Source organism: Zea mays, chromosome 9 (genome assembly GCF_902167145.1).
Source record: "Zea mays cultivar B73 chromosome 9, Zm-B73-REFERENCE-NAM-5.0, whole genome shotgun sequence".
In the NCBI taxonomy this organism is placed as follows: Eukaryota; Viridiplantae; Streptophyta; class Magnoliopsida; order Poales; family Poaceae; genus Zea; species Zea mays.
In genome coordinates, this window is record NC_050104.1 from 110,536,127 (window position 1) to 110,550,095 (window position 13,969).

Genomic DNA, 13,969 nt, shown 5'->3' on the forward strand with positions numbered 1-13,969 from the left:
ACGCTAATCGATATGGCGAGGACGATGCTTGGAGAATTCAAGACCCCCGAGCGTTTTTGGTCGGAAGCTGTGAACACGGCTTGCCACGCCATCAACAGGGTCTATCTTCACCGCCTCCTCAAGAAGACCTCATACGAGCTGCTAACTGGTAACAAACCCAATGTATCGTACTTTCGTGTATTTGGGAGTAAATGCTACATTCTAGTGAAGAAGGGTAGGAATTCCAAATTTGCTCCCAAAGCTGTAGAAGGGTTTTTATTAGGTTATGATTCAAATACAAAGGCGTATAGGGTCTTCAACAAATCATCGGGTTTGGTTGAAGTCTCTAGCGACGTTGTATTTGATGAGACTAATGGCTCTCCAAGAGAGCAAGTTGTTGATCTTGATGATGTAGATGAAGAAGATGTTCCGACGGCCGCTATACGAACCATGGCGATTGGTGATGTACGACCACAGGAACAAAAGGAGCAAGATCAACCTTCTTCCTCAACTATGGTGCATCCCCCAACTCAAGACGATGAACAGGTTCATCAAAAGGAGGCGTGTGATCAAGGGGAGCACAAGATGATCATGTGATGGAGGAAGAAGCGCAACCGGCACCTCCAACCCAAGTTCGAGCGATGATTCAAAGGGATCATCCCGTCGACCAAATTCTGGGTGATATTAGCAAGGGAGTAACTACTCGATCTCGATTAGTTAATTTTTGTGAGCATTACTCCTTTGTCTCTTCTATTGAGCCTTTCAGGGTAGAAGAGGCCTTGCTAGATCCGGACTGGGTGTTGGCCATGCAAGAGGAGCTCAACAACTTCAAGCATAATGAAGTTTGGACACTTGTGCCTCGTCCCAAGCAAAACGTTGTGGGAACCAAGTGGGTGTTCCGCAACAAACAGGACGAGCACGGGGTGGTGACGAGGAACAAGGCTCGACTTGTGGCAAAAGGTTATGCCCAAGTCGCAGGTTTGGACTTTGAGGAAACCTTTGCTCCTGTGGCTAGGCTAGAGTCCATTCGTATTTTGCTAGCATATGCCGCTCACCATTCTTTCAGGTTGTACCAAATGGATGTGAAGAGCGCTTTCCTCAATGGGCCGATCAAGGAGGAGGTGTACGTGGAGCAACCCCCTGGCTTCGAGGATGAACGGTACCCCGACCATGTGTGTAAGCTCTCTAAGGCGCTCTATGGACTTAAGCAAGCCCCAAGAGCATGGTATGAATGCCTTAGAGACTTTCTAATTGCTAATGCTTTCAAGGTTGGGAAAGCCGATCCAACTCTTTTCACTAAGACTTGTGACGGTGATCTTTTTGTGTGCCAAATTTATGTCGATGACATAATATTTGGTTCTACTAATAAGAAGTCTTGTGAAGAGTTTAGCAGGGTGATGACGCAGAAATTCGAGATGTCGATGATGGGCGAGTTGAACTACTTCCTTGGGTTCCAAGTGAAGCAACTCAAGGATGGCACCTTCATCTCTCAAACGAAGTACACGCAAGACTTGCTAAAGCGGTTTGGGATGAAGGACGCAAAGCCCGCAAAGACTCCGATGGGGACCGACAGACACACCGACCTCAACAAAGGAGGTAAGTCAGTTGATCAAAAGGCATATCGGTCTATGATAGGGTCTTTACTTTATTTATGTGCAAGTAGATCGGATATTATGCTTAGTGTATGCATGTGTGCTAGATTTCAATCCGATCCTAAGGAGTGTCACCTAGTGGCAGTGAAGCGAATCCTTAGATATTTAGTTGCTACGCCTTGCTTCGGGCTCTGGTATCCAAAGGGGTCTACCTTTGACTTGATTGGGTATTCAGATTCTGACTATGCTGGATGTAAGGTCGATAGGAAGAGTACATCGGGGACGTGCCAATTCTTAGGAAGGTCCCTGGTGTCATGGAATTCTAAGAAACAAACCTCTGTTGCCCTATCCACCGCTGAGGCCGAGTATGTTGCCGCAGGAAAGTGTTGCGCACAACTACTTTGGATGAGGCAAACCCTCAGGGACTTTGGCTACAATCTGAGCAAAGTCCCACTCCTATGTGATAATGAGAGTGCTATCCGCATGGCAGAAAATCCTGTTGAACACAGCCGCACAAAGCACATAGACATCCGGCATCACTTTTTGAGAGACCACCAGCAAAAGGGAGATATCGAAGTGTTCCATGTTAGCTCCGAGAACCAGCTAGCCGATATCTTTACCAAGCCTCTAGATGAGAAGACCTTTTGCAGGTTGCGTAGTGAGCTAAATGTCTTAGATTCGCGGAACCTGGATTGATTTATAGCATACATGTGTTTATGCCTTTGATCATGTTCCTTATGCATTTTGTTGCTTAATAATGGTGCTCAAGTTGTACAAACACTTCCTGGACCTCACAAGTCCGTTGCACAGTGATGCACATGTTTAGGGGGAGATATGTTACAACTTGACCCTTTGAGACTAACCATGTGCTTGAGTCTGCTTGTTTTAGTCTCAAAGGAGGTTTGAAAGGGAAAAGGTGGACTTGGACCATAAAAGACTTCCACTGCACTCCGATGAAAAGAGTAACTTTTCCAAGTTCATCTTTATACTCTTATTGCCTTTGTACTCTTATTTGAAGATTTTGGTGAGGCAATGGGGTTAAAGGGCCAAGATTGATCCTGTTTTGGTGCTTGTTGCCAAAGGGGGAGAAAATAAAGGCCAAAGCAATAGATGGATCAGCTACCACTTGAGAAATTTTGAAAATAGTAGATTAGAGCTTTTGGGTGTCATTGGGTGTCAAAACTCTTTTATTGTCTCTTATGTCAAAAGTTGGCCTCTTGTGGGGAGAAGTGTTGATTATGGGAAAAAGGGGGAGTTTTTTTAAATCCGTGATCAAATTTCTTTGGAAAACCTCTCTTTATGTCTCTACAAGTGGATTTGACTTAGAGATAGGAATTTGAGTTTGATTTGCAAAAACAAACCAAGTGGTGGCATAGAGTGATCCATATATGTCAAATTTGATTCAAAACAACTTTGAGTACTTAGTTGAATTGATTTTATACTTTGTCTACTTGCTTTATGTTGTGTTGGCATAAATCACCAAAAAGGGGGAGATTGAAAGGGAAATGTGCCTTTGGGCCATTTCTAAGTATTTTAGTGATTTAGTGTCCAACACAAGTGCCTAAGTGTAAAATGGTGGGCAAAGTACAAATCAAGGATAAAGGTATGTTTCTCAGACTTAGTACATTGTTTTAGAGACTAATGTATTGTGTCTAAGTGCTGGAAACAGGAAAAATCGAATTGGAATTGTCTTGGCTCGAGCAGCCAAGACTCTGCTAAGTCTGGGAGCACCGGACTGTCCGGTGGTGCACCGGACAGTGTCCGGTGCGCCAGGCTGGCTCGAGCGAAGTGGCCGCTCTCGGAAATTTACCGGCGACGTACGGCTATAATTCACCGGACTGTCCGGTGTGCACCGGACTGTCCGGTGAGCCAACGGTCGGCCGAGCCAACGGTCGGCCGCGCGATCTGCGCGGGACACATGGCCGAGCCAACGGCTAGAAGGAGGCACCGGACTGTCCGGTGTGCACCGGACATGTCCGGTGCGCCAACGGCTCTCTGGCTGCCAACGGTCGGCTGTGCCAGTTAAGGAAAGAAATCGGGCACCGGACAGTGTCCGGTGTGCACCGGACTGTCCGGTGCGCCACGCGACAGAAGGCAAGGATTGCCTTCCCAGATTGCTCTCAACGGCTCCTAGCTGCCTTGGGGCTATAAAAGGGACCCCTAGGCGCATGGAGGAGCAAACCAAGCATCCTTTAAGCATTCTTGATCACTCACACTCCACTCTTGCGCACTTGTTCGACATTCTAGTGATTTGAGCCCCGTTCTAGTGTGCTAGTCTTTTGTGCTCAAGTCTGGGTCCTGTGTGTGCGTATTTGCTGTGATCTTTGTGTCTTGTGTGAGTTGCTCATCCCTCCCTGACTCCATGATTCTTTGTGAACATCAAAAGTGTAAGGGCGAGAGGCTCCAAGCTGTGGAGATTCCTCGCGAACGGGATAAGAAAAGAAAAGCAAAACACCGTGGTATTCAAGTTGATCATTGGATCACTTGAGAGGAGTTGAGTGCAACTCTCGTCCGTTGGGACGCCACAACGTGGAGTAGGCAAGCGTTGGTCTTGGCCGAACCACGGGATAAACCACTGTGTCATCTCTGTGATTGTTCTCTTGTGGTTATTGTGTTTTGCTAAGACTTCTCTCTAGCCACTTGGCGATTACTGTGCTAACGTCTAACCAAGTGTTGTGGCTTAAGTTTAAAGTTTTATAGGATCACCTATTCACCCCCCCTCTAGGTGCTCTCACTCCCGCCTCTTTCCTTCCCTTCCTGCTCTATGAAACCTTGGAAGTGGGGGGTGAGGGATGGGGTCCCTGATTTGCTGCCTATGGTACCCGTTGGATGGCTCGACATCGCCTGTTTAAATGGTCTTTCCCTTACCACGGTGTCAACTCGGTATGCTTCTACCACTTCTATGTACCTGTCACCCATCCTTCTGTCATTGCAAAAATTATTATGTTATTCCTCTGTTGTTTTGGGTGTTAGTTTTTTGTTATGCTATGGACTAAACATAATTTGGGTGTCTTAATGCTTTATTTATTGTCTGCACATGATTTGTGTTAGGATTTGGAGATCCATGCGGGCACTACCACATGGTGCTCGTCCCTTGTGTTCTTGGCTCTTGCATGCATCTGGTCGTTTCTGAGACCACATTGGTGCAATGGACACCATGGTGTTTGTGGTTGCTGAATTGGATGGAGCAGCAATGATCCGTCACGCTAACATTAAAAGGAAATGTTATTTGTTGGTTTTAAACGTTAGTAATTGCTACGAAGTACCATAAATTGTATGGATCACATCCGGTTTTTATTGATGCCTGACTTTAGCAACCACTCTATATTTTGATCTAACTTTTTTATAAGTTTGAGGTCATGTGACTTATTTTAGAAACTTGAGCTCACAAATTTCCTCTTATTTGGTCTCTATATGGTGGAATTATGTCATTCAATAATCTCTGTTCGTTCAGTCAGTCGTTGTGAACTCTCTTCTAATCGCTCCCTTCATTGGTCGTGTTGTATCAAGACATATTGGATGGAGTAAACAACAATATGAGTTAGTCAAATCAAAAAAAAATATTATACGGAGAGTGGAGACAATCAATAAAAAATCTTGAGATTTTTTTGGTGGATAGTTTACGTGGGATTGTTGTGAGCCGTCGCAACGCACGAGCAACTGACTAGTATATATATATAGTTTATATATTTAAAGCCTTGGGCTTCTAATAAATGAAAAGAAGCCCTTACCGATTACAGTTTTGACACATGTGGCTTCGTTTGAGATCTAACATGATCTTTGACGCGATGACTTGAGATGGAAAAAAACTGCCACATCTCCCCCCGGTATCCCCACACCCTATATTCTCGTTGCCGTTTTAACTTCCAGTTGCCACTTTTTGCTCTGTCATTGCCACAACTCTGCCCCACCGCTACGGCGACTTGATCCGAGAATACGCCCCCTCCCTGCCCACCACCATTCGTCACCGTCCTCAGACGTCGAATGTCAAGATTCATCACTGCCGCTACTAGCTGCATTCGTCACTGTCGCCGCTAGCTTCATTCTCGGTGGGAGAGGACTAGAGATGGCAATGGGTACCCGAAACCCGAATACCCAACGGGTTTTACCCGATATGAAGGCAGGTACGGAATGATTTCTCTACCCGCAGGTATGTTAATGGGTAAAAACCTCTACCCGTTGGGTAGACGGGTATGAGTACGGGTTGGAACTACCCATACCCGTCTACCCATGGGTAAAATATACCCGCATCAATACAACTATAACCATCTAATAGAGACCATCTTAGTTAAAATAAAACCCTTCTCTAGCTATCATTTGTCTAGATACCAAGTTATGTAATCGTATGATTTGTTATATGTGAAGTTGAAGTTGTTTTTATATGTTTATTTAATATTTTGAGTGATTGGTATATTAGAATTTAAGACTTTCCTAGCGGGTACGGATTACCCGACGGGTAAAAATACCCGTGCGGGTACGGGTATGGGTAAAATTTTATACCCGCGAGTATATATGGGTAACTCGACGGGTAGAATTTTTTTATGGGTACGAGTATGGAATGGTACTACCCGACGAGTATGTACCCGTTGCCATCCCTAGAGAGGACAAGGCGACAATGAGAGGATAGTTCAGTTCTCTGCTCATTTTTTCCACCCCTTTTGCTCAACACCCCCTCAAACGTCAGCTCTGGAACAAAAGGTAAATGTATGATTTACATATGTAAAATTTATGTTTACCGATGTTAAATTTATACCAGTTATTTGTGCATTTAGTTATGCTTATAGATATAACATTTATGAAAAAATGACACTATTATATGATGACACACATTTTTTCCTAAACATAGTCATTGTTTTCTTTGTTTTTGGTGTTAGTAAGTTAAATTTTATGAGTACATATGAGAAAATATTGTATAATGACAATATTATATGGTTACAATCATTTTTTATATAGCTACACCTTTTCACAACATATATAGTTTTTTCTGACGTTTTATGCATTTTCGTGACCTAGGCATACCTTTGCTTTTAATGTATACAACTATGTTAATTTTTTTAGTTTAATGAGTTTCATGATGTTAATATTATCAACCTATTTATTATAATTGCTATAAAGGATATTTTGTATGACTATAGGTGCTAAAATCTATGATAAATATAATATGTATGTGTGCACTCAATAACACACAACTTTTTTGGTTAATCCCTTTATCATATCATTATGTTTAAATTTACCATGATCATTCTGGTATATCATAACACTCACATTCACATATGAAGTCTGTTGACCGACCACCATCAATCCTAAACTTATCACAATTGAATCAAGCCAGGAGATTTTTAGTGTGGATATACCACGGACCGCTTGAGATGTTACAAACCAAAACACATCAATAGATGCTACCGATGGATCATCACAGCAGCTGTAACATTGTAATTCCACTTAGCATGAACATAATACTGGCCTGTCAGTGTCTGTATATATTCGCAAAGGTATCAAGAGATCTGCTGGCCGGGGACGCAAATCATTGGATGACTCTTCAAATCCAAAGAACGACGATGACTTCATGCCTCCCCTAAAGGGCAAGTGTCGCGTTACTTTTGATGACCTGTTGCGTCTTGCGTATGGATCGAAGGGATTTAGGAGATTACATCCCTTTCTTAGAGGGTGTAAATGGTATGAATATTATATGTCTATATTCGAATTCGATCTGCTTAAGGGCTTGCTCGATTAGGGTGGATTGAGGGGATTAGAGACGATTAAATCCCTTCCTATTCAATTTTAAATAGGAAAGAGATTTAAATCCTCTCAATCCCCTGTAATCCCCACACAACCGAAACAAGACCTAAGAGGGCGAAGACCCGATCCGTATTCGAGCCCGGTATTCAGTATCTGATTCATATTCAATTTATATTCGTATATTCATAGTTGGATATTTAATAAGTCGACATCCATTCTAATCTTATTCAACACAACTCGATAATATTCAAATCCGTATAGAAAATACGAAAACAAATATTGCAAAAACATTATTCGTCCGTATCCGATCCAATTACACCCCTACCTCTTTTATTCAATTTTGACTAGCGAGAGATTTAATCCCCTTCGATCCGGACGCAATCGAACAAAACTTTATAGGCTAGTTTGGAAACATAAATCTGCTTGGGTTCCCCTTTATTTCCGGGGTAATAAATATCTAGAAGTGATATTTGAGTAAGATATTTAGTTATTTGTGACAGATTTCTTTCCCTAGATTTAGCTTCCCTTGCTTCTAAACTAGATCTAATTGTCTTGTTCAATTACATGGATATTAGAGGGATGGAGAGATCCCTATCCGTACAAGCTCTAAAATAGGAAGGGCTTTCGTACAACTCCGAGTCTGGTGATCGATCTGCATCCTCAGATCAACTCCGAGTCTGGTGATCGATCTGCACCGTATCTAGTATAAATATCGCCAAGCAGTTTTCTCCCTGCAGAAGAGAGGTATTCGAGGAGACGAGAGTAGCGATGGCGCGCAGCCGTACTCGCAGCCCCGAGTCGACTCGCCGTCTTGCTCATCGCCTTCGCGCTATCAAGCCATCCAAGTCCAACCAACAGCATCCCCATCACGAACGTCGGCGGACTGCCGGACTCCGTCCGCCGGGACACAACTTCGCCGAGGAGTGGCCGACGGGGCCAGCGACGCGGGCGATCCTGACCGGCTTCGACGCCGGCCTCTCGGCGCGTGGCCTCGCCGACGAGTTGGAGCGCGTGGCAGGCACCGTCTGGCGCTGCAGGATCAAGACTTCCGTCACACCGCCCGAGTCCTACCCGGACTTCCAGCTCTCAGTCCACACCGCCGCCGCCGCCGTATTCCACCAGGACCAGGACGAGCCGCCGCGGGACGGTCGCGTGGCCCCTCATGCCTTCGTCCACTTCGAGCACCGCAATGCCGCGGACCGCGCTGGCGACTTCTTCACGACGCGCATCCTCGCGCAGAGCAGACACCTGGTACATGGCCATGCGGCGCGCCGGCGGGATGGTGTCACCGACGCCGCCAAACCGATGCTCTTCCCCGACTCGCGCATCGAGATCGGCGACGTCGTGGCGCCGGACACCTTCCTCGTCGCGTGGCGCGGGACCGACGACAGCGCCTCGGCGCTCGACTTCGTGGTGGACCCGTCTGGCGGCAGCTGCCGGCTGCTGTTCGCCCGCTACACCGCCTTCACGTGCCCCGACAGGCGCCGGCCCGCGGCGCTGCTGTGCTGCGACGTGAAGCTCGAATTCGCGCTCGCCCACGTCACCGAGGCCCTGGCGTTCCAGGCCGACGACTCGCTGGTCCTCCGGCTCTCCGCCGCGCCCCTCGTGTACTACCGCACGTCGGGCGACGACGTCCACGGCCGCGTGCCCTTCCAACTCGTCGACGCCGACGACGACCCGTGGATACGGACCACCGACGTGACCCAGAGCGGCGCCATCGGCCGGTGCTTGGCGTACAGGGTCTCCTTCGCGGTGCAGTTCTGGCCGACGATGAGGGTCGCGCTGGAGTGCATGCAGAGGCAGGGGGTCCCCGTCCACGTACGCGACAGACGGTGTCGGGGCTTCACCGTGCTCGAGGAGGCAGGCTTGGTGCAGCCGATGCGGGACGCGTTCTTCTCCCCGCGGCACGAGCACGACGACGACGCAGGGCTACGGTTCCCGGAGCTATACTTGGTCAACGTGCTGATGCACAACGGGGTAGTCAATCCGCACCAGATGACACCGGAGTTCTTCGGTTTGCTGATGAGGACACGCGAAGATGTGAACGTTGCTGCGCTGACGGAACTGTTCGGTGCAAAGCTTGGAGTCTGTGATAATCCATGCTGGAGGTTGAAGAACGCGCAGGACAGGGCTGCCAAGAATCTCGATCTTGTCTGTCGCAGCAGCAGCAGCAGCAGAAGAAGAAAGGCTAGTGATTGCGATGCTGAGGTCCGAAGGCTGATCGTCACTCCAACTAGGGAATACTGTATACCGCCTCAAGTGGAGCGCTCCAACCGCGTCATCCGACATTACCACGAGCTGTCAGATCGCTTCTTAAGGGTTACTTTTACGGACGAGGGTATGCTGCCGCTGAACCCTAACGCGCTGACCCTCCGTGCGGTGCCCTCGACGTCGACGCCCAGCACGTCCCGGCAGATGACAAGCGTCTACAGGCGTGTCCAGACGGCCCTGACGGAGGGGCTCATCATGTGTGGCAGGAGGTACTCGTTCCTCGCGTTCTCAGCCAGCCAGCTGAAGCAGAAGTCGGCCTGGTTCTTCGCGGAGGACGGAGCGACAACGGTGGCAGGCATAAAGGAGTGGATGGGGCAGTTCCCGATCAGGAACCCCGCGAAGCACGCCGCTCGGATGGGGCTGTGCTTCACGTCTTCCTACGCGACGGTGACGATGCAGCCCGGCGAGGTGGACGAGGACCTCGAGGACGTTACGCGCAACGGGTACAACTTCTCCGACGGGATCGGGGTGATCACGGAGGACCTCGCGCTGGAGGTCGCCGAGATGCTGCCGCTGGCGGACAGGTTCGCCCCTTCCGCGTACCAGATCAGGTACGCGGGGTTCAAGGGCGTCGTGGCTGTCTGGCCGCCGGGGCCGGGACAAGAAGACCGTGGGACGCGGAGGATGTCGCTTCGGCCCAGCATGAGGAAGTTCGAGTCCACGCACACCGTGCTGGAAGTGGTGTCCTGGACCAAGTTCCAGCCAGCGTTCTTGAACCGCCAGATCATAACGCTGCTCACCACCCTGGGCGTTCCCGACGACGCCTTCTGGCAGCTGCAGGAAGCGATGCTAGGCAAGCTCAGGCGGGTTTTGTCAGACAGCGATGTGGCGTACGAGGTCGTGATCAACTCTTGCCCTGAGCAAGGAAGCACCGCAGGGCTGATGCTGGGCGCTGGCTTCGCTCCTGCGACTGAGCCACACCTGAGAGCGATGCTACTGGCCATCTGCACCTCGCAGATGCAGGGCCTTCTCAACAAAACGTGGATCTTTGTGCCCAAGGGAAGGTGGCTGATGGGCTGTCTCGACGAGTTTGGGATCCTTGAGCAGGGGCAGTGCTTTCTCCGGGTCTCGACGCCATCAGTCGGCAGCCGCTGCGTGAACCGTTCTCCGATATTTCCCTCGGAGTATAAGGGCGATGCCGATGCACAGGTGATTACTGGTACGGTTGTGATGGCGAAGAACCCATGCCTTCATCCAGGGGACGTCCGTATCCTTGAAGCTGTGGATGTCCCTGATCTGTATCACCTTGTCGACTGCTTCGTCTTCCCCAAGAAAGGTGAGAGGCCACACGCCGACGAAGCTTCCGGGAGCGACCTCGACGGCGACGTCTACTTCGTGACGTGGGACGAGAGCCTTGTACCTCCCGGGAGGAAGAGCTGCACCCCGATGGACTACTCCCCGGCTAAAACAAAGCAACTTCCACGCGACGTACACCAACAAGTAAGTACACAATACCACTTTGCTTCTTCCTTTGGTTTATCTTGCTGCCATAATACATCAAGTTAATGGATTTCTCGCGTGCTCGTGTTGTAACAGGATACCATTGATTTCTACTTGGAGAGCATGGTATACGACAACCTTGGTCGAATATGCAACGCCCATGCTGCTCATGCTGATCGGAGCGACGACGGAGCGATGGATCCCAAGTGCATCGAGTTGGCTCGGCTCGCATCTATCGCCGTGGACTCCGCCAAGACCGGGGAAATTGTAAGAATGCCACCAGCCCTTTCGCCAAAAGAGTACCCCGACTTCATGGGGAAGGAGGACGCCATCTCTTACAGATCCGAAAAGATCCTTGGGAGGCTCTACCGGTCAGTCCTAGGGGAAAATGACGGCGATTTTCTGTCACGAGATGCATGCATTTCAGATGAGATTCGATACGACGCCGACCTAGAAGTCCTTGGCGCCTCAGACTTTCTTCAGGATGCTTGGCGATGCAGGTGCCTGTACGAAGCCCGACTGAATGCCCTGCTCGATCAATACGATGTGTGCAGTGAGGCTGAGCTCGTGACAGGGGAGATATGGTCACTTGCTGGATGCAGCAAGAAGTATCATCATCAATTAAAAGAGAGGATCAACTATGCGTACTCCAATCTCCACCAAGAGTTCCGGAGCATCTTTGAGAGCATTGATGCCTCTACTGACAACAAAAACCTGGCGTATGAGATGAAGGCGTCCGCGTGGTACCAAGTAACGTATCACCCTGAAATCATCCGATCAAGGGAGCCTGGTGATGAGGATGCACCTACGAGACTTAGCTTTGCATGGATCGCAGTTGATTACTTGGCACAAATAAAGATGAAGCGCCACGTAGACTAGGAGAACCTGGCAAGCAGCAATGCATTGGCTTGATACATACTACTATATATTTAAAGCACGACCACTACCATTTTGATTTTCGGAATGTATGATTTATCTAGAGTAATTATTAGAATTTGTATGGTGCACGTGTGTTCACAAGCCTACATGTGAGCTGACATCTTCCGCTGTTATGTCATGAGACCTTATGTTGCTCTCTCCGCAACCCTAATCCTTGCTATACTCTATTGTTCCTCTTCCTCGAAGCTGCTCTTGGGTCAGAAACAGTGAACCCATGCACTTGGAAGCAAGAGAGACAAATGACACGATAAAACATATGGCTAAGAGCTCAAATGTTTTGTCCTGTCTAACTACAGATACAATCATGCATTCAGTTACCTGCTACGTCCTCAAAATATTTCGTTCAACCAGTGGTGGAACCAGGATTATACTAGTCGGGGCCAGATTGTGATACAATTACGATATAAAAATAAAATGAAGACATTTTTTAATTAAATTTGACTTAGCAACTGATACTTTCTAATAGAATTCTAATATGCAAATACATAAGCAACATTATACTATATGCTATATATAGCAAGGAAACATGGTAAAATGTAGCTAGCTTGGCACCCCGGCTTGGCAGGTGGCCGCAAGCCTGCTTGACAACAATACCAAAGAAAGATAGATACACATGCGAGGTTTGAATGCATAAATATATGGCAAGTTCTGCGCCCTGATTCGATGTGACGCTGGCGTGCAACCAGAATACTGGTCTCATCCGATCCAGACATCCAACAGCCTCTATCTACGCTATAGTTGGTCACCCTTGGGTCGTAGCTCAGGCGGTTAGCATTCTAGATCCGCCCCTGCGTCCATTGGAGTAATTATAGTACAATACAGTCACTATAACACATATAGCCTTCTATAACGAATACTTTGTGACAATAGATCAAAATATCATGTCTCTTCTATTTATGACGTTTTGTAGGGATTGATTGACTTCAGTGACGAAAATGAAATGTTTGTCATTAAGACCAATTTGAAATCGTCATAAACATGAAAGACGACATATTTGTGACGAACACTCTTTCAATGTCATGACAATTAGCTAATCGTACTGCCAAGTTTTTGTTGAACATTGTCGCTTTTTGCAAGATGTATTATGACCTATAAATTGGAACTTATGTCTGCTATAATTTTGGTCATTGAATGGGTAAATTTTATGAAATATATCATGTGAACATCTGTACAGTTGAATGAGATTGCTCAAAAAATGGGCTATATATTTTGATAATATGAAATGGTATTCATAGAAAATTATAAATTAGATTTAATGAGGCCACAAATTTGGCTCACCACTAGGATGGGTTATTTTATTAACAACGACAATAAAATTTGGCATTGAAAAGTGCCATGTCATATTGATAAACGTCATAACCATTTACCACATCAACTCCACATCACAGGTACGCATGATTTTATGACAAAATCTGGTCCACATGACAAGGCTTCAACAAACTATTAGTGACATGTAATACGTCAGGAACACATACTAGCCCTCGGACGCAAACTTTGTCTCGCCCGAAGCATAACTTGCCCTCCACACAAAACTCTGCGTCGCCCGGTCTCGGCTACCTGCTCCCCCGCGAATCCCACAGGAGGCCATTTCTTCAACCGTGGTGCATGTCTTTGAATCTCAAGACGGTTTCGGTCGTGACCTCGGGCAGACTTCCACCTCACCTGAGCCCAGCTCTGACCTCGATATCCACAACGGAGGACGCCCCAATGTCATCGAATACTGCAGAGCTGAAGCAATCACACAACACTTAAGAAGATTTTCCCCATACTTAGCACCGTGTCAACTATTACGGTATGGGCAATCTCTCGCCAGGGGTGCTCGGTAGGTGACCGAGCCCTCGGCCTCGACCTTGGCTCTCAGCAGAAACTAAGCAGGTGCAAGTCAACAACAAGTACAAGACCATACCTCAGGTCATACCATCTATAGGGATACAAAGACATCTCACAGTGCCTGGCCTATTCTCATCCTCCAGGAAGCTCCCCCTAGGCCTATAAATAGGATAGCTTAC

General features: G+C 47.6%; 1 protein-coding gene across 1 annotated transcript; it reads left to right on the forward strand.

The window, feature by feature from the left end:
• Window positions 1-8,026: 8,026 nt before the first annotated feature.
• LOC103638848 (probable RNA-dependent RNA polymerase SHL2) lies at window positions 8,027-11,900 on the forward strand. The gene is made up of 2 exons (XM_008661647.3): window positions 8,027-11,021; window positions 11,118-11,900. Exons 1-2 carry the CDS (start codon window positions 8,079-8,081, stop codon window positions 11,898-11,900), a joined length of 3,726 nt encoding a protein of 1,241 aa, XP_008659869.1. The 5' UTR covers window positions 8,027-8,078.
• Window positions 11,901-13,969: the final 2,069 nt, after the last annotated feature.